At 40.8% G+C, this 24,294-nt stretch overlaps 2 protein-coding genes across 2 annotated transcripts; both read left to right on the top strand.

Moving 5' to 3' along the window:
• The first annotated feature begins 430 nt into the window (after positions 1-430).
• LOC146307661 (transmembrane protein 236) lies at positions 431-3,949 on the top strand. The gene is made up of 4 exons (XM_084747530.1): positions 431-988; positions 1,192-1,264; positions 2,013-2,136; positions 2,954-3,949. Exons 1-4 carry the CDS (start codon positions 717-719, stop codon positions 3,649-3,651), a joined length of 1,167 nt encoding a protein of 388 aa, XP_084603656.1. The 5' UTR covers positions 431-716; the 3' UTR covers positions 3,652-3,949.
• Positions 3,950-8,505: 4,556 nt separating this feature from the next.
• Positions 8,506-23,972, top strand: mrc1a (mannose receptor, C type 1a). Its single transcript, XM_084747175.1, has 30 exons — positions 8,506-8,656; positions 8,770-9,171; positions 11,335-11,508; positions 12,700-12,855; positions 12,945-13,058; positions 13,321-13,461; positions 13,552-13,734; positions 14,751-14,908; positions 14,997-15,113; positions 15,205-15,320; positions 15,538-15,686; positions 16,090-16,289; positions 16,387-16,502; positions 16,601-16,679; positions 16,773-16,917; positions 17,033-17,071; positions 18,085-18,248; positions 18,444-18,508; positions 18,621-18,721; positions 18,944-19,083; positions 19,275-19,383; positions 19,531-19,700; positions 19,955-20,060; positions 20,175-20,407; positions 20,501-20,666; positions 20,763-20,915; positions 21,007-21,123; positions 22,874-23,032; positions 23,111-23,143; positions 23,228-23,972. Exons 1-30 carry the CDS (start codon positions 8,587-8,589, stop codon positions 23,458-23,460), a joined length of 4,308 nt encoding a protein of 1,435 aa, XP_084603301.1. The 5' UTR covers positions 8,506-8,586; the 3' UTR covers positions 23,461-23,972.
• Positions 23,973-24,294: the final 322 nt, after the last annotated feature.

Raw genomic sequence — 24,294 nt, 5'->3', positions numbered from 1 at the left:
AAGAATGTGTTTTTGATTTTGGTTGAACGGTCCCTTCAAGACACAACAGGTCTTCATCAATTTTATCTGAATTTGCTGAACAGGATATTATGAAACCACTGATGTGTTTCCAGTATTTGTTACATCATTCTGTATCCTCAGACATTTTTTCAGCCACCACATTTTGCCACTAGATGGCGATGTATAAATACAAGAGGAGCTGCAAGTGCCTTTAGGTTTTCAGTGGCATCGTGTCTTCAGTTTGCAGCCACTTGTACAGCTGTTACTGTGGGTAAATCCACTAAAATTTGCTGGTTTTGGAGAATGATCAGGTAGAATACATGATTTAAAAAATGCAAATGCAGATGCTCAGAATAATGTAGGTCATCTGTTATGTGTGGGTGATTGATAAGATGGGATCTTAGCTTCAAAAGTATTGTACCTGCAGTACACAGATATCCTTCGGGGTGCAGAATGAGACAAAGTTTGTTTATATGCTGTATGAAGAGAGTAAAGGGCCGGTCACATCACCGTCACACCGAGGCACACAATGCCTAGTGCAGTGTAAGCAGTTGGGTGAGCAGAGAGCCAGGGCTGTGGTGTGTGGAAAATGCTAGTGGAGGCAGACAATGCACTGGTCCGAGGCCTGACCAGCCCTCAGAGGGACAGGGGTCGCCTCACTGCGACAACAGCCCCCGTCTCCCTCCCTTCTTTTTCTTTTTTTGAGCTAGCACAGCATGGGCTCGGGGAGGACGCTGAAGTTCGCCCTGTGCGAGGTGCTGCAGTTTGCAGGCCTGTGCGTGCCACTTTTCATCGTCATGCAGAGGTTCGCCATCATCGTAGCAAAGGTCAAGACTTCGGCGCAGCCCCCCGGAGACGGCAGCACGGCCTACTGGTTGATCGTGGCCTCCTCCATCGCCTATGTCACCTCCACCGCCCTGCTGGTCTGGGTACCCTTGAAGTATATGGTCTTCATGAAGAAGAAGTTTCTCATTGGGAGGAAAAAGTGGTGAGTCCCGACACTTGAGGCCTGGGGAGCCAGAAATGGACGTCCAGCACTGTTGACCTGACCAGCTGGTTTGAGTCTGAACAGGCCTGTCACTGGTTTGGACTGCACTTGGCTTGTGAATAGCATGAGTTAGCAAGTCCTGCAACTGCCTTTGTCTTCCTTCCTTACTTTTTTGTCTTTCCCGTCCTTTGTCTTTGTATCAGGAGGCCTGTGACCCTCGTATATGTGATCCTGTCCACATTACCCTGCTTTGCCTTTCTCATCGCCAGCTCTGAGGTACAACACGCTGTGGCTTGTTTGCCATTTTTATGATCTTGTCTGTTCCTGAACTTTGACCCTTTTTGGTGCCATATTTGTACCAAAAGTCAGTCTGTAAATCTATATCCTTTGTAGTTATTTTAGACGGCCGTGTTTATCATCCAAAATCGTTGCTTATAAATGCTTAAAATACTTGCAACCACTTCACATTTGGGACCAACATTATATAACATTTTTAGATGTGTGAGTGAAATAAAGGTGATGATTTGTGAGGAACCCTCTGGTTCTCAGGAGAGGAATATCAAGCCATATGGATAAGGAGCTGCTGATAAGCAGCTGGGTTCCTCTTCCTGTCCGTGCTGCCCTTGTCAAATCATCTGTCTGTGAGGCACATTTGCACTTCCTCGCTGGCTGCAGCCCAGCTCCTATTTGCTGTTTTATGTGGCCCTTTCTAGAGCCCAGGCTGACCTCTTGGCCCTTCCTTATCTGGTGTCTTTACATAAGAGCCGTAAATTCTGCTAAGATGACCAGCCTGTCTGCTTTGTTCTGTGTCCTGTTGGTATGAAGTCCTGACTCAGGCAAATAGCTGAGCTGCAAGTGATTTGGCCCACAAACCCAGTGTTAGAGGAGGTCAGAAATGTAAATGCTTGGTGCAAAGGTCCATTATTGATGAGGTAAATTGATGGGATCTGTATTGATTGTGAGTGACTAAGTAATTACGTTAAATGTTCTTGTCAAACTGATAATTTTCTGGCTGTTTGTGCAGGTTCAGATAAATAACAACATAAAAACTGATACGTTCACGGAGCTCCCTGTATCACTTGTCCTCTTCTCTCTCATCTGTATTGACGTTGTGGAGAGGATACGCCACTGCAGACTGACCGGCCAGGGTGAGCGCAGCCCTCTGAACACATCACACAAATCACTCACTGAGTGCTATAGATCCTGAACTTTCCTCTGCCAACTTCTATAGTGATACCAGCCCGGCTTTACATTACAGGAGCTCAGAGGCAACAAATACAGCTAACAGCTCTTTATATTATTTATCCAGAACAGTTTAGAGAACCAATTTGCATTTCTTACTCTTTGGCTCTGTGCCTGCAGTTGAAAAAAATCTGGTACAACTGAGGAAATGAGCAGGAAATTTCTTAGCTGCTTCTTGTAACACAGTGCTGAACTGACAAAACTTCAGCTATGTTTTTCAAAGGGGAGGCTTTCAGGTGGCTGGAGGATCACGCTGTCCATGTGGTATTCCTTGGAAAAAGTCAACTGTCTCATGAAACTTTGGCTCCAATTACACAGCAGTTTAATGGATGCTTTTATATGATCACAAGATCTGGGGGTGGTGGTATTATTTTGATTTCTCACCAGTATTTTCTCACAACTTTTGGCAAAAAGGTTTTTAATAAAATTATGCTGAACATTACAATCTTGTCATTTGGATTAAAGGAATTGTTTGGATGATTTGAAATGGGGTTATATAATGAACTCACCGATCCAGAGGACTGTCGATAATACACTGACTAACTCAATAAGCACCTCATACAACCCCACTCCAAATAAACTGATCTATCCCTTTAATTCTCGAACAACAGCAACACAAACATTACGTGAAGATAAGTAACATAAGCAAAGTTAATTTATAATTTATTAATATATAACATTGTTTGACTGGACTCATGAAAATCTTTCCCTTTGTCTACCCAGCTAACGACATGGACAGAGATGCTGACATCCCCTCCACTGTCCTCACGCATGTGGAGCAGGTAACACCAGTAGCACCCATCGCTCCAGCTGCGCCGGGGCCAGCTGCGCCCGGGCAAGCTGTGCCAGCTCCGTTGCCACCAGGAGCAAGCCAGGCCAATGACAGGAACCAGAACGGAGCAGGGGCTCGACCAGAGACAAACGGGACAGTCCCAGGGATACCAGGTAACGCTGGGAGACCTTTTAGTATCTCTGGATTGAGCTCACGCTCAGCGAGCACCACAGCGTACCGCATACCTCCGTACGCCTACACGGGTCCACTGAGGTTCCTGTGTGCCAGCGACGCCCGAGCGGATGTGTTTGTGGACAGCTTTATGTTCTGGATGGACACAGTAGAGATGGTGAGGGTGGCAGGACATCCCCTGGTCTACTACTCAGGCTGGGTGTTCCCCATCTACATCTTCAGCTACCTGTCCTGCCTGCGTGTGGTGGTCATGCCCCACAGCCCGCTGCTTTCTTCACTAGGAGTGGTGTTGCAGGACTTACCTTTCTTCTTTGTGCGTGTTGGCCTTATTGCCTTCTTTGGCTTTGTCACGCCGCTCCTTTATCTGATGAAGAACCTGTTGGTCTGCCTGGCTTTCGTCTATTTCAACTTCATGACCAAGCTGAGGATCTTCAACACAGAGAGGATGTTCTTTTAAGGCCAAGCACAGACGGTGAAAGATCAGAACAAACAGTAGGAGTAATACGCTGGCACAATCAGGAGGTGTAGGATGCTAGGATTCAGGAGGCAGTTGCACCAGCTCTTCACAAGTTCGAACTTAGCCTAGTTTTAAGTTAAGTGTTTACTGACGGGAGAGTCACTACATGAAAGTTGTGTGTTCTGTTAGCTAACTAAAATAGCTAACTGACATATCACGTGAGCTTGGAAATACATGCTTTACAGTGAGTTTGACATGACATGTAAGCTGTTTAAACATGATGTTTACTGAGAAGATTAAATATTATATATATATATAAAAAAAAAAAAACACGGTATATCTTAAATTGGGCTACAAAATGTTGTGCTAATAAAAGGCAGACTAAATAACTAAATACTGTTACTTTAGCATAGAAAAAAACAGAATTGCACCACACAGTTTTGCGATAAAATTCATTATTGAATATTTACAGCCAGTAACTGCCAATGACGTAACTGTTACACACTGTTAGCCGACTAAACTAGCTAACTGACATAACTAACGCGAGCTTGCTAATACGTATCTACAGAGATTTAGCTAATATGGCCAGGCATCACTTTACTAAGTGGAGAGTCACTCAGTTAAAACAAGTTGGACCACACAATCAAGTTTTACATAGTGATAAATATTTACACAGTAAATGTAACTGTTTCGCACTGTCAGCTAACTGAAATAGCTAACTGACACGTCACGTTAGCTTGATATTACGTACAATGGACTATTGGGTGAAATAATTGGCCACACACACACACACACACACACACACTAATTTACTATACTTTGAAACACATTTTACTCCATATATAGCCTAAATTAAACAAATAAACATTTACAAAGGATAGATTAAAATCTAATTTTTAGAAGTTACGCCGAAGCTTGTGGAGCAACAGTGACTTACTGTTTTGTTTATCTTTTTATTGGACAGCGCATCAGAAATTTCCTTGTAAACTTTAAAGCTTAAAGCCTTGAATTCTAATGGCCGAGCCCAGTTTAGTAAATCACTATCTAGCTAAGAACATAGGATAAAGTTTAAGCATAAAAGAAAAGCTGGTGCAAGTATGAATTTGTGTATGCAACACAGAGGAGATATTTTTTTAAGATGCATAATGGTACTTTTCACAGGCCAAAAGGGAGCTTGTAGGCAATGTTTTCCCATGCAGGATGTTGTGTCAAATGATAATTGTGTAATGTATTATTTACCTTTATGTTCAAAATACTTTTTTTACCCCTCAAAACCCCTCCCCCCTCACCAAGCATGGCACTTTGGGAATGTACCTGTAATGTCACTTGAGATTTATTTTTTAATTGAAATTCTTTTCTACTACCATTAAGTGCAGTGAATATGTAAAAGCATAAATCCATGTTGTTTATATTAGGTTTTTCTTTGCTAAGTTATATTCACAGAAGAAAAACAAAGTGTGAGTTTGTATCATTGATACATATATTTTGGTAAGATTAATAAAGAAAATATCTCAAATATATGTTTTAAGTTTCACTGGCGTGATTCATCATGTATGCAGAAGGAACTGACATGAACTGTAAGTACATATGTTTTTGACCTCTGTTCAAACTTTTTACACTGGAAATGTCCCATTTCTTCCCAGTCACTCTCCAAGAGAACAGGTTTTCCCGTCATTACTCTGCAAAACATTCTTGTCACATCCTTTCCCGCAATCCTACGTGGTTCAGAACACAAGAGCACTGACAGATAGAGGACATGTCATTACGCACGTACAATATGATGCAATTCTACACCACAGCACTGCAAAAAAATAACTTTTGTGTAGATTAACATTTTCAGAATGGGGAAAAAACAGCACAAACTAGATAATGTGCTCAATTACAATCACAATGTGAAAAAAGATTGTTTGTTGATGGGACGTTTGCTTTAAATTGTGCATGTGCTCATGATATTTCATTCACTTTCCACTAGATGATAATTCTCTTGTTATGACCCATTACAGCACTGCATTGTACATGCTGTATGCCTAACGTAAGAAGATCACTTTGCTAGTTTAATTCCTTCACTTGAAATGTAGCCTGTTATCGTAAATCTATGGATCCTTCACAAACCAAAAGGCACAGATTGATTCATAATTTATGCTAATGTGTATGTCTGCAATTTCAAAATATTCAGCCCTCATAGAAAACTGATGAAATTTTGTATTTTTCACTTTGTGCACTATTTTTCTATACATACTACACCTCACATATTCTCTTACATTTGCAGAATGTAATGTGATGTACAGTAATGTTATGTTTGCCTCCGACCTTGGTGATTTTTCATTCTTAAGTTAATTATTTACACAATTAATTATACTTATTGGATGGTATGTATATGGCATATCATGATGGAGAAATAGCTTATTTTGTTGCTAAAGTAACTACGAATGACTGCTATCTGTAGCTGCTCTCAGCTATGCTGTAGTTAGTTCAGTTAGCCGTGCAGCTAGCGGTCCTATTAATGCTAGCTGACTGTCCAGACTGGGAGCTCTGAGTACTGGGGGAGCGTTGTTGTTTACACCGCCAGCACAGGATCTTTGGACCGCTGGGAGGAGGAGGTTTAATAAAGCTAATACAGTTTTATTTACAGGTAACTAAAACTTCAGCTTTTATCTTAGCAGTTAAGTTTCACTGGTGTGATTCCTCATGTGAGCAGAGTGTACTGACATGAACTAAAAGTATATGTTTTTGACCTCTATTCAAACCTTTTAAACTGGAAATATCCTATTTCTTCCCAATCGCTCTCCAAGAGAACAGGTTTCCTGTCATTATTCTGCAAAACATTCTCATCACATCCCTTCCCACAATCCTACATGGTCCAGAACACAAGAGCACTGACAGATAGAGGACACCATGTCATTACACATGATGTGTTCAATCTGATGCAACTGTTCACAACTACTCTGTAAAAAAAAACATGCCACTTTTGTAGAGATTAACATTTTCAGGGTGATATATAATGACACAAACAAAGTAATGCATTTAATTACAGTCATAAGGTGAAAAAAGATTATTTATTGCCAGGATGTTTGCATTTAATTGTACATGTTCTCATGATTTTCTCTTGTACTGACCTTATTTTAAAGGTGCACTAATCAGATCAATCGGATACACTGTAGAAAGAGAAATGGACAACATGAGAGCTCCCCAAAAGTGATACCAAAGAATCTCAATGGCCCCCTGGTGGTTGGCTGCAGTACAGGTTATAAACCCTGCCTCCCCAGTGTAACAGGTGGAACATAAGTAAAACTGAAACATCAAAGTGCACATCAAATATATTTTTACCAAATATGGTTTCTATTTCTATGGTTTCTATGGTACTCTAAGTAGTTCTTATAATGCTAATGTTTGCTTAAGTGTTCATTTTCTGATCTTCTTTGGTTTAAATTAGTTTAATTTTAATTTGATTATATAAAAACACGGTTTCATGCCATGTCTGACAGCTGAGCCCTGCTCGAGATACAGTTAGCCAACTGTGTGGGCGGGAACACAAAAGCATGGCTCTAATGCTGATCACTACTGTGCAGGCTCTGGCTCCAAAAGACGTCACAGGCACAAGATGGCAGCGCTCATATCCGGGATATTTTGGTTTCAGTTTTGTCTGTTGGGATGAAGGGGAGGCTTGTTGTCGAACTTTTATTTATGTCAATGCATAAGACACATGTTAATGCCATGTGTAAACAGGGCCTTAGGGAATGCAAACCCTTTGCCAAGGCTGCACAATTTGCATGTTCAACACTTACATCATGTAAAAACCAGGGCTTTTAATAAGGATGAAGAGTTCTCATTTTTAGGCAAGTCAGACTTGTGACCACAGAGTTATGGGAGCCCCTATGTGTATAATTTGAAAACTTCTCCTCTAAACGGTAGTATGAAAACAGGCATTGACCAACTAATCATACCTAATAACTGCAGCCTCATGACTCTCATTTCCAGAGACAAGACATGTTTTCAAAGATTATGGTCAATATATTTCCATGAGAATATACTGCACAACTTGTGGTGACAGATTCACCAACATCTTTGTGTTCTATACAACAAAGGACAGATATTTCAGAGGTACATGTCTGCACCTCATTTGTGTGAGCACCGTCACTGGGCATCCCTGCAGCATAGAGGGAGAGTGGATAGATCTCTCCTCATTTCCCCCAATAGGAAGCAGGATTTCCTCCTGTCCTCTCTTTCTACTGACTTGTATCATCACTGCACTCCTCACCCTGAAGCCTCACAGACCTCCTGGGGGGGGCTGCTATCCCACGAAAACCCCTGAATCAGCAAAGCGCTGCAAACCTCGTTTAAGCCTCATTTACCCTGACACATTCCTGAGCAGATGTGATTCTCTTAAATCTTCTGACACCTTAAACTTCTTGAAAGGCCGTCTTGCTGAATGACATCTGCTCTTTTGGTTCATTATCCAGGCACAGATTTAGCACAGACTGAAGTGCTATTTATAATAGATGAAAAATCTCAGATGAAGGTATTATATTAATGCCTGCTTGGATAAATTAATCCCCAGAATTCGTCATTCAGCTCCTCTTTTGCCTTTGCTAAATAAAAAATAGAATTGTTGTCATTCCTTGAAGTTATCATTGGTGACTTTCAATTTATTGTCTAACAGTGAGATGAGATTGCTTGCTTCCCACTTCCTGTCTCCTGTTCTCTGCCAAAAGTTCAGTGGAAGCTCATGGAAATTGCTGTCGTTCGGCCAACCTTTGCTGCCCATGTGACAGGATATCCATCAGTGTGATTAAGGAGGGAAAGCAGCATGTTTCTGTCATTGTAGCTCCATGTCACACACCTTAGCACACACCAGACCCCTTCTCTCATGACTGGAAAACTCTAGCGCAACCTCATCCTCCACCACTGAGTGCTGCAAACTACACCCTGAGGATAATGTTACCCTGTTCAAAGTTTGCTGTGGTCCTCTGTCTCCTGCAAGTCCTCTGCATCACTGCTGACATAGGTATGTATCCATGAGACATTTTTTTGTCTTTTAACTTGCCTGTGAGTAAAATTAAGTGAGATATCAGATAGTAAATTGTCGTACGAGGTGTTGAAGCTGTTCTTCTGCTCCAGACACCGGCTCCTTCCTGATCTACAATGAGAACCACAACAAGTGCATCAGGGTGGAGAGTGCCACCTCAGTAACAGTGGGCACCTGTAATCCTCATGCCAAAGATCAGCAATTTCGTTGGGCCTCCGAGTCACGCGTCCTCAGTCTGTCCCTCAAGCTGTGTCTGGCAGCCACAGAGATTAAAGACTGGGTGAAGGTGGTGCTCTTTGAATGTGATGAGAATAATCTCCTCCAACATTGGCAGTGCAAGAATGAGACCCTGTTTGGCCTCAAAGACCAGGACCTGCACTTAAACTGGGGCAACCGCAATGAGAGGAGCGTAATGATCTACAAAGGCAACGGGCTCTGGAGTCGCTGGAGGATATTTGGCACCCGGGGTGACCTTTGTTCAAAGGGGTTTCAAGGTAGGAGCTGTGGGCACAGGATTTATTTAATAAAGACAAAGCCCCAGTAGTTTATACTGGAGAGTCTAAACCGTGCTGCAGGTTAAAGGGGTGTTTCAGGAAGTTAGTTTAGTTTTTGTTATGCATTTGTCATGCTGCAGACTGTTGTCTGGTGTTTCATGTTTCAAGTAAAAAATACAAAAAACATTTTTGACTAGTAGCACTATATTCAGCAAACTGATTTTGAATATTAAGTTTGGATTGTGACAGCTTTTAAGAAAAAGAACAAACAAACAAACAAACAAACAAACATAATCAGATTAGACCCCAGTTTAATAAAAGAACAGACTGTGACCCTCTCTTGACAAATGATTGATGCTTATTTATCTTTAGCTATGCATGATAATATCAGCATTTCATTGGTAGTGACCTGAAATAAACATTTCTGACAAGCCAATAAGATGGCGCTTTAATTACATTCAAACCTTTTAAACTGGAAATATCCTATCCTACATTTTTGATGTGTCCAAACAGGTGGCAAAGATGTTATTTGCACTGATTGTTCAGTGTTCATCATGCGAGGAGGAGCTAATTTGCATTCCTACAAATTTAATTTCCCATCTTAGGAGCCGTCATCACAATCATCACAACAAATTAGTGACGAACAAAGAGAATCAGGCACCAGTGAAAAACACCTGTCAGCAGTAGTTTTCTTTTCTTGCCCAGTGAATGTCTACATTTGTTAAAGGATCGTTTTTTATGAGTGCATCTGTCAGAGGGTCATCGCAATAAGAGTATGCATATTAATATGTTAATTCCACTACAGGAGAAACTTCATGTTCTCTGCAATTAGGTGGAAAAAATTTGTGCATATATTGTGTCACCAAAATGAGTTAAAAAATATTAGATATTGTCCCATCCCTGTTATTTGTGGAAAACCCCATGCTCATATTCTTCTGACTCTGGATGTAGTTATTTACTAAAAGATACAGTATGTTAAGTATGTAAGCGAGCTTCAGCCAGAGACTTTGTCCACGGCATGAACAGGCAGCTGAAGGCACAAGTGTACAAAAAGGTTAAAAGGGCATCACTTGATTAGCTTTGATGCAGAACACTTGTCAGCCAGTTGAACTTGTGTGGTACAATCTGCAATACAACATAAATATCAAGCATCTTTGAAACAAGGGGACTAAAAATGCAATTGCACCACCTGGGAACGGTGGGTCACTAACCTTCTCGGGGAAGCAATGAGATCCTGGCAAATCTGTAATCTGACTGTTGGACTTGAACCCATCTATGACTCAATTAAAGCTTGGGTGGACTGTTCATTTTCAGTGCCAATGGACAAAAGTTAAGTGGTCTGAGAAAACAAGATTTCTGCTTCTCCTCTTGGATCTGTTTCACAGGTCAGTAAGATAGTTCAGTAAGATAGATGGATAGTTTATGACCTGGGAATGAAACAAAAGAATCTTTCTCCAGAATCAGTTTCTGCACCTTTAAACTTGCCCTGTCTGTAAATGAGGACAATCTGTGAAATCAACCTTCAGTGAGTGCCAACATCAAGAGCTGTCTTCAGAAGAAGCTTCAGTGTGGTCAGACAGGCGGCCAATAAGTAAAACTATTTTATGGTACTGATCAGAAATGTATTGTAAACTAATCTCACCTTTTCTCCACTGTTACGCTGTCTGTCATGCATGATTTGCAGAAGATTTGAATGATTAGATTAGAAGAAGATGCACAATGATGCAAGATAAAAATGATAATTTCCCACAAATTCATTAAAACTAAAGTTGTGAGCCCGTTTTAAAACATAAAGAGTAGGAAGATCAGATATTTGTGATAAAATGCAAGGGGTAAAAGTAGACAGTTGTCAGAAAAATACTCAAGTAAAGTACAGATACCTGAAAACTTAGGTACAGTAATGATGGTAGTGCATATAACGGCAGACAATCCTTTTTCAACAGCATCCTCATGTGTAAAATAAGATACAAAAAAAGGTTTGATCTGAAAGAACTTGACTGTCCTGCACAGAGCCCTGACTACATGACCCCCGCCCAACAACTTTGTGATGAACTGAAACTACAAGCTAGGCCTTCTTGCCAAACATCAGTGGACGCTTTACTTGTTTTATGTCACTAAGCAAACTTTTGATTGTCTTTAAATCCATGTTCTGTGTCTCCTCAGAGGTTTTCACAATAGGGGGCAATGCCTTCGGAGGCCCTTGTCAGTTCCCATTTAAGTTTATGGAGAAGTGGTACGCTGAATGCACAAAGGACGGCCGCTCAGATGGACAGCTGTGGTGTGCAACAGAGAGAGATTACGATAAACAGAAAAAGTGGGGCTTTTGTCCCACCAAAGGTAAGAAAAATGCTTCAGCCATTCCATGTCTTTAATAATCAGCATTCCTGCAGAGAGTGTGCAGAATTATCTTGTTTTCTTTAAGCGCTATCATTGAGGAGGTCAGCACTGACAGGTCTGGTTTCTGACCCTCCCCTCTCCTCTCCTGCAGCAGAACAACACTACCACTTCCTCTCATGAGTTGTCAGCACAGCACTGTCCTTGTTTTCCTCTTTTCACAAACCCGTGTATTTCTCCTGACGCTGCTCTAAATCTGGGGCAGGAAAAGGGCAGAAAAGCAAACTCACTTTTACTACAGTTTTTCATGACAACAAAGCATGTGATGTTTCTCAGTCGTCAAAATGAATCTACTTCCTATTGGTTTTAGTTTTGAGACACCTTCGTCCTTAAAGGGATAGTTCTGATTAACTGATGTTGGATTGTATGAGGTTTTAACTACAGTTGATCGCAGTTAACATGTCTCCAGTATGGAAAGCAGAAAAGAGTACCTGCACGAACGCTAAGGAAGGGTCAGCAACAAAAAGTATTTTAGGCCTGCTAAAAAAAATTAATATCAGTTTAAGTATACGCTCTATTTAGAATATTTTCACCACCTTACCTTGCTGTCAGACCACCTTTTCTGATGGCAAACCACTGTTATGTAAGTCAAATATCGCTCTCTCCTAACCAACCAAACTCCATAGGCAAATTCAGTAATTTTACCTTGCAAAAAACAGGACTTCATGGTCTGCCACTGCCTCAGTCTATTAGTTTGTTTGTGTCATTGTGTGACTTTGGTGTTGTGAAAGGATAGCTCAGATTCACCAAAGCCACACAATAACACACAAACTAACTGACTGAGGCAGCAGTAGACTAGCAGTTCCTCTGTTCTGCGAGGAAAGATTGCTGATTTTTGCCTGTGGAGTTTGGTTGGTTTGGAGAGAGCAACATTTGGTTCATACATAAGCAGTTTCCCTTAAGAAAAGTCTGTCTGACAGCAAGGTAAAGTTTTGAAAAAATACTAAATATAGCATATACTTAAAGTGATATTGGTTCTTTTGGAGATGGACTTTTTTTAAGTGGTTAAAATACCTTTTGCTGCTGCCCCTGTCCACGGCAGTAGTTAGTTATTAGACTACTTTTATTTCACGATGTAAATAATCTCCCTTAGTTTTATAACATTTAGTACTTTGTGTCTCCACCATAATGCAGGGACCTCAGGTTGGGACACTGACCCGGTCACGGGGGTTCAGTATCAGAGAAACGCACAATCAGTGTTGACCTGGCATCAGGCCAGGAAGAGCTGCCAGCAGCAGGGAGCCGACCTCCTCAGCATCGTAGAGCTTCATGAACAGGCATACATCACAGGTACAAATTCAATCCTTGTGTCAGATACACAGTGAACATGATTGGACACTGATAGCATTGTAATTAATATAACATATGGATTGGCACAGGTTTGACAAATTCTTTGGGGACATCTATGTGGATTGGACTGAACACCTTGGATTTTGAGAGTGGATGGCAGTGGAGCAACGGAAACCCATTCAGATATTTAAACTGGGCCCCAGGTAAGTGAAGAAATAATACAAAGTTCAAAATGCAGTATCTGTGATGGTATCGGGGTGTGTTAGTGCCCATTGCATCATGGGTAACACCTGTGAAGCTCCCACTGGTGCTGAAAGGTACATACAGGTTTCGCAGCAACACATGCTTCTATCCAGACAATGTCTTTTTGGGGACATCTAATTGCAGATATCTTTAATTAGAATTCTAACTTTATGAATTATTTACATTAAAGACAAACAATACATGGATTGATGTTTCCAATAGGTCATCCATCTTCAGAGCCCGGGCTTACCTGTGCCACCCTGAATGCTGGAAAAGCCTCAAAATGGGAGAGCAGCGCCTGCACCAAGAAACTCGGTTACATTTGTCGGAAAGGAAACTCCACCAGTCTGCCTTCAACACCAAGTAAAATAATATCATAAATCCAAGTGAATCAAAACCAGAATCTGTCTTCTTGTTTTTGTGACTCTCATGTCTTCTGGTCTCTGTTCACAGACAAAGACCAGCCCAGCTTCTGTCCCAGTCACTGGGTCCCATATGCAGGTAACTGTTACTACCTGGAGAGGGCTAAAAAGATGTGGCGGGACGCTTTGGCTGCATGTCGCAAAGAAGGTGGAGATTTGGCCAGCATACACAATATAGAAGAGCAGAGCTTCATAATATCTCAGTCTGGATACTGTAAGTGTGCAACCAGTCATTTTTTTTCTTATTAGTTGGTTTTTACAATAAGCATCTATGCTAAGAATATGAAATATGTTTATTCCCTGTCTTGCCGAGAGTCTGATGATAAGATCTATACCACTTTCATATCTGCTGAGGCTACAGCCAGCAGATAATTAGCTTAGCTTTGCATAAGGACTGGAGATGGATGGAAGCAGCTAGCCTGCGCTGTCCATTAGTAACAAAACACCTTAAAGCTTGCAAACTAACACATTATATCTTTTTGTTTAATTTCCACAAAAACCAAAATCTCTGCTGGTTGCCTGGAGAAGGATTTTTTTTTATAGATTTGTTTAAATTTTTGTCTGCATACTGACAGCAATTAATAATCCAAATGCTCTGACAAAAAAAAAGAAAAAAAAAATCTGGTGTCTGTAGCTGTCAGATGCCTTTAGTAAACCCACAATGACCTACTCGCCACACCCTGGCTGTGCACTCTTTGTGCATGACCAGTCTTCAACAAAGCTGGGCAGATGTATTGGTAAAGCTATAGTGAGCCAGTTGCACAAGAATAGCAGAGAAAATGCAGCCAGAATTTAAAGGATGCAAGATGATTTATTTATCATTTATAACAAGGTTTGAAATGAGATTTTGTTGTAGTTCTCTATTTGATCGATTGATTGGAATTGATTGTAGAAATAAATAAAATATAGAACAAACTAATTAATAAAGTGGAGTGCTGAAGATTTGTTTTGTTTTTGGGGGGATTGTTTCTGTGACCTATATAGCCAACATGTGAGCTTTAGAGGTGCTGTTTGGTAGATTTTGCAACTTTTTGACAGAGCCAGCCTAACTTTTTCCTTCTGTTTTCAGTTTTTGTGCTAAGCTAACTAGCTGCTGGCTGTAGTGTCATATTTTCTGTACCTCTTATCTGACTCTTAGGAAGAAAACAAATGCGTATATTTACCCCAAATATCAGAGAAACTACACCCTAAGACGATATTAACATCTCCACGTGCATTTAAAACCCTCAGTACCGACAGATGCGCTCTGGATTGGCCTGAACGATCAGAGGAACCAGATGCTGTTCGAATGGTCTGATCACTCCCACGTTACCTTCACCCAGTGGCAGACTGGTGAGCCATCGCACGCCACCAACCTCCAGGAAGACTGTGTCCTCATCAGAGGAAAGGTAACACCCGTCCAAATGCAAAAGGGTCAGTGAATGCAATGATAACACGAGTGGTGCTGTTCTTGACTTCTGTATGCGGCCAATACAGGACGGGAGGTGGGCTGACCACATGTGTGAGAGGACGTACGGCTACATGTGTAAGAAGAAGGCCTCCACGAAACCAGGTGAAGGCGCCCACGAGGACGCCAACCCGGGTTGCAAGCTTGTGAGTGACGTCATTTCCTTTCAATAATGAGTGTAATTACAAAGCAAAGCCCTTAGCAGCTTTATTCTCTCGTTTTCTTGATCGTCACAAGGGCTCGATCAGGTATGGCTCTTACTGTTACAACATCGGATCAGAGGCTAAAACTTTTGAAGATGCAAAGCGGGCATGCTCAGGGGCTGGTGGCAACCTGGTGGATGTGGGAGATAGGTATGTTTTCTTATTTGTATCATGTTTATGTAAATTATTTCCATATTTCAGACATAAAAATGCTCTGTTGTCAGTCTTAAAACAGGAGTTGACTGCAGTAATAAGTTTAGTTAATTCATTTTGAATGCAAATTGATTCTATCAACCGCACAACCAGTAAATCTGGTTTATTTTGAATTCTATTGCTCATCTTTCTGCTGGTCTATGCTTTCGTGCAGATATGAGAATGCCCTCTTGGTCAGTTTGGTGGGTTTGAGACCAGAGAAGTATTTCTGGACAGGTTTGTCCAACACAGACGACAGAAGCACTTTCAAGTGGACGACCAGAAGAAAAGTCTCGTTCACTAATTTCAATGTGGGCATGCCAGGTACAGCACACACAGCACTTCAGCTCTGTATCTGTGCCTCCTCACAAGTTTCATACTGTCTGATGCTACATGGGATGGGAACAGTCATGAAGCACTTTGGCACTTTGGCTGATGCCTTATAACATTTATCAGGGATGAGTTTTAAGAGGTTCAGGTATTACCACAACACAACACAAACACAACAGTTTGTAAAGACTCGTCGCCATTTAAACATCATTTTATTTTACTTAGTTTTTTAAGTGTGCAATATTGTTTCACTTAGTTTTCAATGTTTTTCTAAAGTCTATCTTTATTTCAGTAAACTAAAATGTTTTTTTTTCCACATCTAGTTTTAGTTGACTTTATATCTTCCAGCTCAGTTTATCTATGTTTTTCCCATTTTCTTTGGCGTGTTTAACAAAAGACAGACACCAAGGATGTGTTGCCATGACAACTGGGGTTTTTGCTGGATTGTGGGACGTTGTCAGCTGCAGCAGCAAGGAGAAATATATCTGCAAGAAACGAGCAGAGGGCGTGCTGGTGACGACGGTTCCACCCACCACCCCGGCCCTGAGCTGTGCGTCTGGGTGGATCCCTGCCAGCAAAAGGAACGCCTGCTACAAAGTAGGGGGTCAAACTCAATTACTCTGTTAAATCTATGCAGTTTTCAATTCATAATACTCGTACTCACACATTCTTTTCTTTTTCACTCATTAAAAAGCTTTACAGAAAAACCAAGGACCTCAAGAAGAGTTGGTCAGAAGCGCGGGACTTCTGCAAGGCCATTGGTGGAGATCTGATGAGCATACACAGCATGCAGGACCTGAACACCGTGCCGTATGTCCATTTAACAGCTTGTATATGTCAGAATTTATATAATTTGTGCTACTCAACCATTCAAGTAATCAGTGCTGCTGTTTCCCGCTTTCATAAAGGTTTCATTCCTCTGATGCAGCCTGGATCGGCTTCAGTCTGGGTACCAATGCGGGTTTTGTCTGGAGTGATGGATCACCTGTATGTTGCTCTTGTTGTTGTCACAAAAAGTTTTACTCGCTGTCATTCTCAACCCTGGACTAATGATGTGTATTTCCAAAAACTGTGAGCCAGTCCGACTTTGAGAATTGGGGCTTTGGTGAACCAAACAACCACAACGACAACGAGCACTGTGCAGAAGTCCAGTTTTACTACGGGCGGCACTGGAATGATCGGCACTGTGAGGCCTACAATGACTGGATCTGCCAGATACGCAAAGGTAACACCAACCGGTCTCATCATGGAGCTCCAGTTTATGCAAAGTAATTATGTGATGTGACATTACAGCTTTGCCAGGTGTTAAGACTCCTTACTCATAGTTCTTGTCCTTTCAGGTGTGACTCCCAAACCCGAGCCTGTCATAGTTGAACCAGGTAATTTTCAGCAGGTGCTTGACTTCAAAAACAGCTCCTGTTGTTCCCTCATTTCAATTCCTTGATTTACAGAGCAGAGTGCTTATTAGGAAATCTGCAAACTGAGAAGGTGAAAATAGTAAACAATAGCATATTAGCACTGTCAGTGTGTGCATGTTAGCTTGCTGACATTAGCATTAGCACCACTGTGTGTAAGAGTGAGTACTGCTCATTGTTCAGACAGTCCATTATATTTAAACCCCAACTGTCTGAAAAATGCCCCATTGGACCGAAAGACCATTTGTCCAACAGTCCGTTATCCCTAAATCAACAGCCAACTGCTCGCAAGGCATTTTGCTCTGAAAATGCACACTCTGACACTCCCTTTATATCTTTGTGTATTTTGATGCACAAATGTCAGGTTAACTTTGTCAGATGACCTTTGTCGTCATGGTAACAATAGTCAGGGGGTTAATGCTGAGAAACGGTCCTAGTTTTGTTAGGTCTAGGTACCAAAAGCACTTGGATAGGTTGAACAAAAGATCAAGGTTTGGATTAAAATAAGTATGTTAATTATGTAAGATATGAATATGATATGATATGTGATATATGGTACATAAGTTTGGAGTAATTAGCCTTCGGAGCAATGGTCCAGTCGTTTTTGGGATTATGGGCAGTAGGAGAAATGGCTTTCTAATGGGGCATCTTTTGGACTATTTGCATTTCAGAATAATAGGCTACCAGAACAATGGCATGGCACCATAACGCCCTGTATCCACCAAAACACCTGAAAACATCAGGCCGTCCCCTGAAAACACTCAGCTGGGAGTACATGAGAGCGCTTTGGATGCACAGCCTTATTTCAGCTGAGACACTCTGGTTGCTACACACAAGTTCCCAGATAGTTTGTGTTATGAACAAGCTTACTTTGGAGGCTACAGCCTATGAGTAATGCCTCACAGAGCTGCTCATACGGCTGTAGACTTGTTTTCCATCAACCTATAATCTTGATAACAGTTTTGTTCCCTTTACAGCATACAACACCACAGATGATGGCTGGATGATCTACAATGACACGCAGTACTTCATCAACACTAACGCCCTGGATATGGAATCTGCCAGAGCGTTCTGCAGAAAGAGCTTTGGTGAACTTGCGGTCATCACAGGGGAGAGTGAGAGGAAGTTCCTCTGGAAACAGGCAAGAAATTCTTTCTTCTCTTTTTTTCTAAAACAACAAAAATGTTAAAACATATAAATTCAAAAGGACAACATGCTGTATATCCTTGAAAATCTAATCTGTTGTTGTAGCAAAGGTCCTGAAAAAACACAAGTGTAAGAGTTGTTTTTGATCTAATCTTCATGTAATGTCTTTCTGACCAATGTGTTCCAACAGATATCAAAAGGCTCAATGACACAGTACTACATTGGCATGACAGTGAATCTGGACAAATCATTTAGGTACATCAAACCACATTGTTCAGGCACAATACTGGGTATACTGACTACTTAATGAAACACAAATACAGATGTTTGTTTTTATGATCTCTTGGTCATTATGTTTTGTCTTCAGCTGGATGGATGGTACCCCCGTAACATTCACTGCCTGGGAACGGAATGAGCCCAACTTTGCTAATAATGACGAAAACTGTGTGACAATGTACAAGAGTATGGGTGAGCCAGACTACCACACATATCTATCTATCTATCTATCTATCTATCTATCTATCTATCTATCTATCTATCTATCTATCTATCTATCTACTTACTTTTTTCATCACATCAGCAGGAATGGACTTCCATACTTACCTAACCCAACTTAATCCACCTCAATAATAGATTTTATTCTGTTATTTATTATTTACTCAGTGTTCTCTGTAAACTCTGCACATACAGGGTACTGGAATGACATAAACTGTGGTATGGAGCTACCTTCTGTTTGCAAAAGAAGCAGCGACTTTGTCAATGCAACAATTGCCCCGACCCCTGCTCCTACAGGAGGATGTGCACCAGAGTGGCTAGCTTTCCATGGAAAGGTAATGATATGTAGCTGTGAAGTACACGGATTACTCAAATGAAGTGCTGAAACTATGCATGACATGCACGTCAACACAAAGGTTTTCAGCCACTTTGATTTAAACTCTCAGATGCACTAACATCAGTTCTGGAAAAAAGTGTTTTTGGCTGTTATTCTAACACACAGTACAAATTCCTCTTGTTTACACAGTGCTACAAAATCGTTGTGGGTAATGACAATAAGAACTGGCAGGACGCCAGGACATACTGCATAAACCAGGGAGGAAATCTGATTTCTATCCTCAACGAGAGAGAGCAAGGTGAGCGATACAAGAAACATGTTCACAATCCCCTTTTCTTTTGCGGTCATCTGTACAGGTTACATTTCACTGTGCAGTGATGAAGTACGTGCAGTGAATAAACCACAACTTTAGAGAGTTAAAGAATAATTGTGTCTTCCTTTCTAGCGTTCCTAACAACGCAGATGCTGAAATACAATGAAGATTTTTGGATTGGCATGAATGACGTCAACTGGGAGATGCACTTTGTGTGGACGGACGGCAAAGGCATTTCATACACCAACTGGGCCAAAGGGCATCCAACAACAGTGCCTGATGGACGTTATTTTCTGGAGGAGGTTATTTCAATTCTCCTAAAAAAAAAAACATCTTGTTATAACAATAAACTTTTCACGTTATTATGTGATACTGATTTACATTTTTTTGGGCATGGCAGCAGTATGCTGCTGTAAAATACAGAGCATGCTAAAGATTAAACCTGAAGTTCTTAGAATTTTAGATTTATGAGTCAGATAATCAGAATCAACTGCAAGAAGAACTTGTCAAAATGGTACAACCAAAGTGAACTAATGTACCTTTTTCTGCCTGACAGGCCTTTGACTGTGTGATCATGGTCGGCAGTGTCGCCAAACAAACAGGACACTGGAAGGTGGAGGACTGTAACACAAAACATGGCTTCATCTGTAAAAGAAACATTGGTGCGTGTTATGTTAGTGGGGCCACAGGATGGCGAGTGAGAGCAAGGTCGTTTTAAATGTTTGGTTGGGCAGCTTATTCAGCTGAATGATTTGTGTTGTTGCTTGTTGTCAAAGACTCTCAGATTGTAGTCCCACCCACCACTGTGTCACCAAAGGCCTTCTACAAACTTGGCAACGACTCCTACAAGCTTGTGGCCCAGAAGATGAGATGGGACGAGGCGAGGAGGCAGTGCCAAGCAGACGATGCAGATCTGGCCAGTATCCTGGGTCCTGTGAGCCAGGCATACATCACCCTGCAGATGTCCAAGCTCAAAGAGCCTGTGTGGATTGGCCTCAACAGCAATGTGGTAAAGAACCTACCTGTTATTGTACACCACTATATTAAGACAAGGACCTTTTAGCCCTGTATAAAATGCATGTAATGATTTTTCGTTTCACAGACAGGTGGGCGGTACAGGTGGGTCGATAACTGGCTGCTTTCTTACACTAAATGGGGCAAAGATGAGCCGAAACACAACTATGGCTGTGTGTATATGGACTTAGACAAAAAATGGAAGACTGCACCGTGTACAGACACCCACTATTCCCTGTGCAAGAGGTCACCAGGTCAGACAATATCTCTATTAGGTCTCTTGCACTATATACTGCACCTAACCAAACATTAAAGATGGTTAACTATGTGATCTCACGTCTCTTTTTCAGTCATAGCTCCCACTGATCCCCCACAACTCCCTGGAAACTGCCCAGAACCAAAGAAGCGAAAAACATGGATACCTTTCAGAGGCCACTGTTACGTCTTCCTCAGCACAATGGTGGATAACTGGGCCCACGCCTCAGTTGAATGTCTGAAAATGGGTATGCTATGAAGAAGTTACACTAATAAATTATAATTTGCATGTGAATTTGTATGTGATAGATAGTGTGCTGTTGTGGCTGCGTCCATCAGGTGCATCTCTAGTGAGTATTGAGGACCCTCAGGAGAGTCAGTTCATACAACAGAACCTGGAGCTTCTGCAGGACGGTGCCAAGACCTTCTGGATCGGCCTCTACAAGACTCATGAAGGTGACTGAGCATGGTCTGCTGGACTTAAATTCAGCCTCAGTCTTGCAATGCCTTTTTTTGAACACACAAAGAAGTCAAACACTGTCCCAGTTACCTGCTACACAGCTACACTAAAAAGAAAACATAAAAATGTAAATCCAATCACACTGTTGCTTGTCCAAGTTTTTCTATAATAAGCATCCAAAACATCCGAGAGTTAGGTTTGAATGAATAACATCTAAGTTTTTATTTTTAATAATGTACTGCAATACTAACCAAGGAATGTCAACCTCTACCTTTGGATACACAAACAATGCTCCTTTCTCTCCATGTGTACTACATGAATCATCTGCTGCTGACCTTTTGCCTGCATGTAGCTTAAGTCTCAGTCTTTTAGCAGTATACCATGCCTGTAGCCATTATGTGCATATTTAAAAGACCCTTTTACATGCGTCTTATTTTAAAAACAGATCAGCTGGAAACATTACATAGTCAGCTGGAGAGAGTTTTCTCTTTGTTTTAGTGTTAGCATTAGATTACATGAGCAACTGCTGATAAAATCTGCAAGTGACAGTTGTTTTTCCAGCCAGCAAAAGCAATGCTCACCAGGTCTGTTGTTTAAAAATTACTACAATTTTCAGAGAGTAAATCTGTCATTGGTCAAACAACTTAAAGAACATCAAAGTATATTAGAATATCAAAATTAATCATTTTAGTGACATGTGGCAGTGCAAGTTTTGTATCATTTCTTCTTGGCATAAATCAGTTTAACCTACAAGGAATTTTAACTGGTAATGAAACAGTCTCCTTTTATTACTGATGCCTCTATATGACCTACATAAGCAAACCAGACCATCAGTGAGAAGATTCGTTTCTTAACGCCTGCCAACAGGTCGGATTCTGCATGAAAGACAGAAGCCAATTAAAAAGAAACAGAAAGATTTTTTCCTTTTGATAATTTTATTCTTGATGGTATATGCGATGGAAACACTATTGCTTTTTTCCACAGGGGGCTCCAAAATCAGCACAATATTAAAGTTTCTTGTAGTAGCTTTGAGTATGTTGATTTCTTCTAATAATGACCACAAAATTATGCTATAAACATGTAGAATAAATGCTGTATATATAAAGGAACTGGGAGGTTTGTGTCTCTCACGCATTATCGTTATACTCAAGTCACAGAGTTAAGCATCCAATTACTTATTAAAATAAAAACCCAGCAATCTTTGAAAAACCCAGAGGGTTATTTAACAACACTTACCACTGTTCTGATTTTTTCCCCCCAAAATCCTAAAAGGCTCTTCAAACCATCTGGATGAAAAAATATTCCATCTACTGCATAATAAAAAAAGATTTTTAACCTGTTTCTAATACTATCATTAATGTCCTAATCCAGGTAGCTGGAAATTATAGTCAATAATACAAGAAAAATATAAGCAGTTATATATGTTTATGTTTAACACACTGAGCCAGGAAACATGTAATTTCTGGCTACTGTCTTTGTTTGGATTAGGAAATGCAGCAGCAACCAGGGAAATAGGTTAAAATATTTTCTATTATGCAGTGGACTAAATATTTTTTTCATCAAGATGTTAAGAAGAGTCTTTGAAGATTCAGATAGACCTGAGATGAGTTTTTTAACAACCTGAGATCGTTCTGATACATTTTTGTTTTTGTAAAACTGGATGCTCAGTTCTGTGACTCAAATGCAAAAAAGTTTAGTCTGAGTGTGCTTCTTTGGCCATTAAAGTAACGAGCCTCCTTGTTTTAGGTGAGTGGATGTGGATTGATAACAGTCCTGTGGACTACACTAACTGGAAAGCAGGGATGCCAAAGTCAGACTCATGTGTGGACATTAATTCTGAAACTGGACTGTGGGGCACAAATAGCTGCAGCAGATACAGGTCTTACATCTGCAAAACAGCCAAAGGTAAGTTTAATCAGCTGTTATGTAGTTTTAGACTGACCCATCAGTTGCCGACGCTGAATATTTATTCTCTTTTTCCAGTTGTCACACCTACAGAGAAGCCACCCTCTGTTGGTAAGTTATTTTATCTAAGATATACAGTATGATGAAAGTTGAGTTATGTCACTGTTAATACCTCTGTGTGCTTTGCCTCTGCAGCCCACGTCGTTACAGAACCTTCTCACGGCTCTGCAGGCGTCACTGTGGCTGTAGTACTCGTCGTAATCGCCTTAGCTGGACTCGGTGCCTTCTTCCTCTTCCGTAAACAGATACCAACCCCTGTCCTGGGAGAAAGCACCTTTGACAACAAGTTATACCTGGCAAACCCACTCCGAAGCCATGTAGATACGAAGGGTCTGGTGGCCAACATAGAGCAGAATGAACAAGCATAGAAACGTGAGATCAGTGGTAATCAGCACTGTGAAAATGATATGATCAGAGATTTTCATTCTTTAATTTACATCACTTTACTGGGAACTTGGAAACTGAATCTCAACCGAAACCCTTTAGTGTTTTTCCATATGAGGAGGACTGGATCAAAGATAATGATTCATAATTATTATAGAATAATTCATTCAAGCACTGGCACTGCTCTAAGCAAATTGGGGACGAGATAATATAAGTGAATAATGTATAACAAAATTTACATGATTATGTGATTTGTGAAATGTGTACAGATTATTTTTTACTTTTACCAATCAACATAACCAAGAACATTTGTAGACCAAACATGGTCTAAAAATCAAGGTGAAGATGTTTTATTCATGCAATTAGCCAGATTTTTCTCAACTGGGCTGCTTGTTCTCATTCTCCACAGGCTGTTCATCGTCTGTCCCTGCCTTACGACATTGTAAATAGATGCTCAATAAAAGAAATTAAATAAAAAGAACTGAGTTGTCCTTTATTTATTTTTTATTTTTTTTGCACTTTTTTCTTCTAATAGACCGAAAACAGAGCAAGCATATTTTACCAAGATTTGTGCAGAACAGTGATGTGATGCATCAAGACATAAATAAAAGTGACAAATTGATTTTATAAAAGAAAGAAACAGAGAAGGGGTTTAACCATGAATAAGCCAAGTTATTTCCTAACATCAGTGTGCTAACCAAGGCTAAGATGCTGATGTCTAGCAGGTATGTACTTAGCATGCTAACATTAGCCAAAAATAGTTAATCTCATCATATTTGTTCCTAGATGAAAAGTCGGGAACGCCGAAGTTATAGACC

Source organism: Lutjanus erythropterus, chromosome 21 (assembly GCF_056507025.1).
Source record: "Lutjanus erythropterus isolate fLutEry1 chromosome 21, fLutEry1.hap2, whole genome shotgun sequence".
Lineage (NCBI taxonomy): Eukaryota > Metazoa > Chordata > Actinopteri > Lutjaniformes > Lutjanidae > Lutjanus > Lutjanus erythropterus.
This window is presented reverse-complemented; position numbering and strand designations above follow the sequence as displayed.

Coding starts and splice junctions, on each gene's coding strand:
- LOC146307661 (XM_084747530.1), top strand. CDS start 717: ATGGGCTCGGGGAGGACGCTGAAGTTCGCCCTGTGCGAGGTGCTGCAG. Junction 989..1,191: donor CTCATTGGGAGGAAAAAGTG/GTGAGTCCCGAC, acceptor TCTTTGTATCAG/GAGGCCTGTGACCCTCGTAT. Junction 2,137..2,953: donor CTGCAGACTGACCGGCCAGG/GTGAGCGCAGCC, acceptor TTGTCTACCCAG/CTAACGACATGGACAGAGAT.
- mrc1a (XM_084747175.1), top strand. CDS start 8,587: ATGTTACCCTGTTCAAAGTTTGCTGTGGTCCTCTGTCTCCTGCAAGTC. Junction 13,462..13,551: donor CAGTCTGCCTTCAACACCAA/GTAAAATAATAT, acceptor CTCTGTTCACAG/ACAAAGACCAGCCCAGCTTC. Junction 15,321..15,537: donor CTGGTGGATGTGGGAGATAG/GTATGTTTTCTT, acceptor GCTTTCGTGCAG/ATATGAGAATGCCCTCTTGG.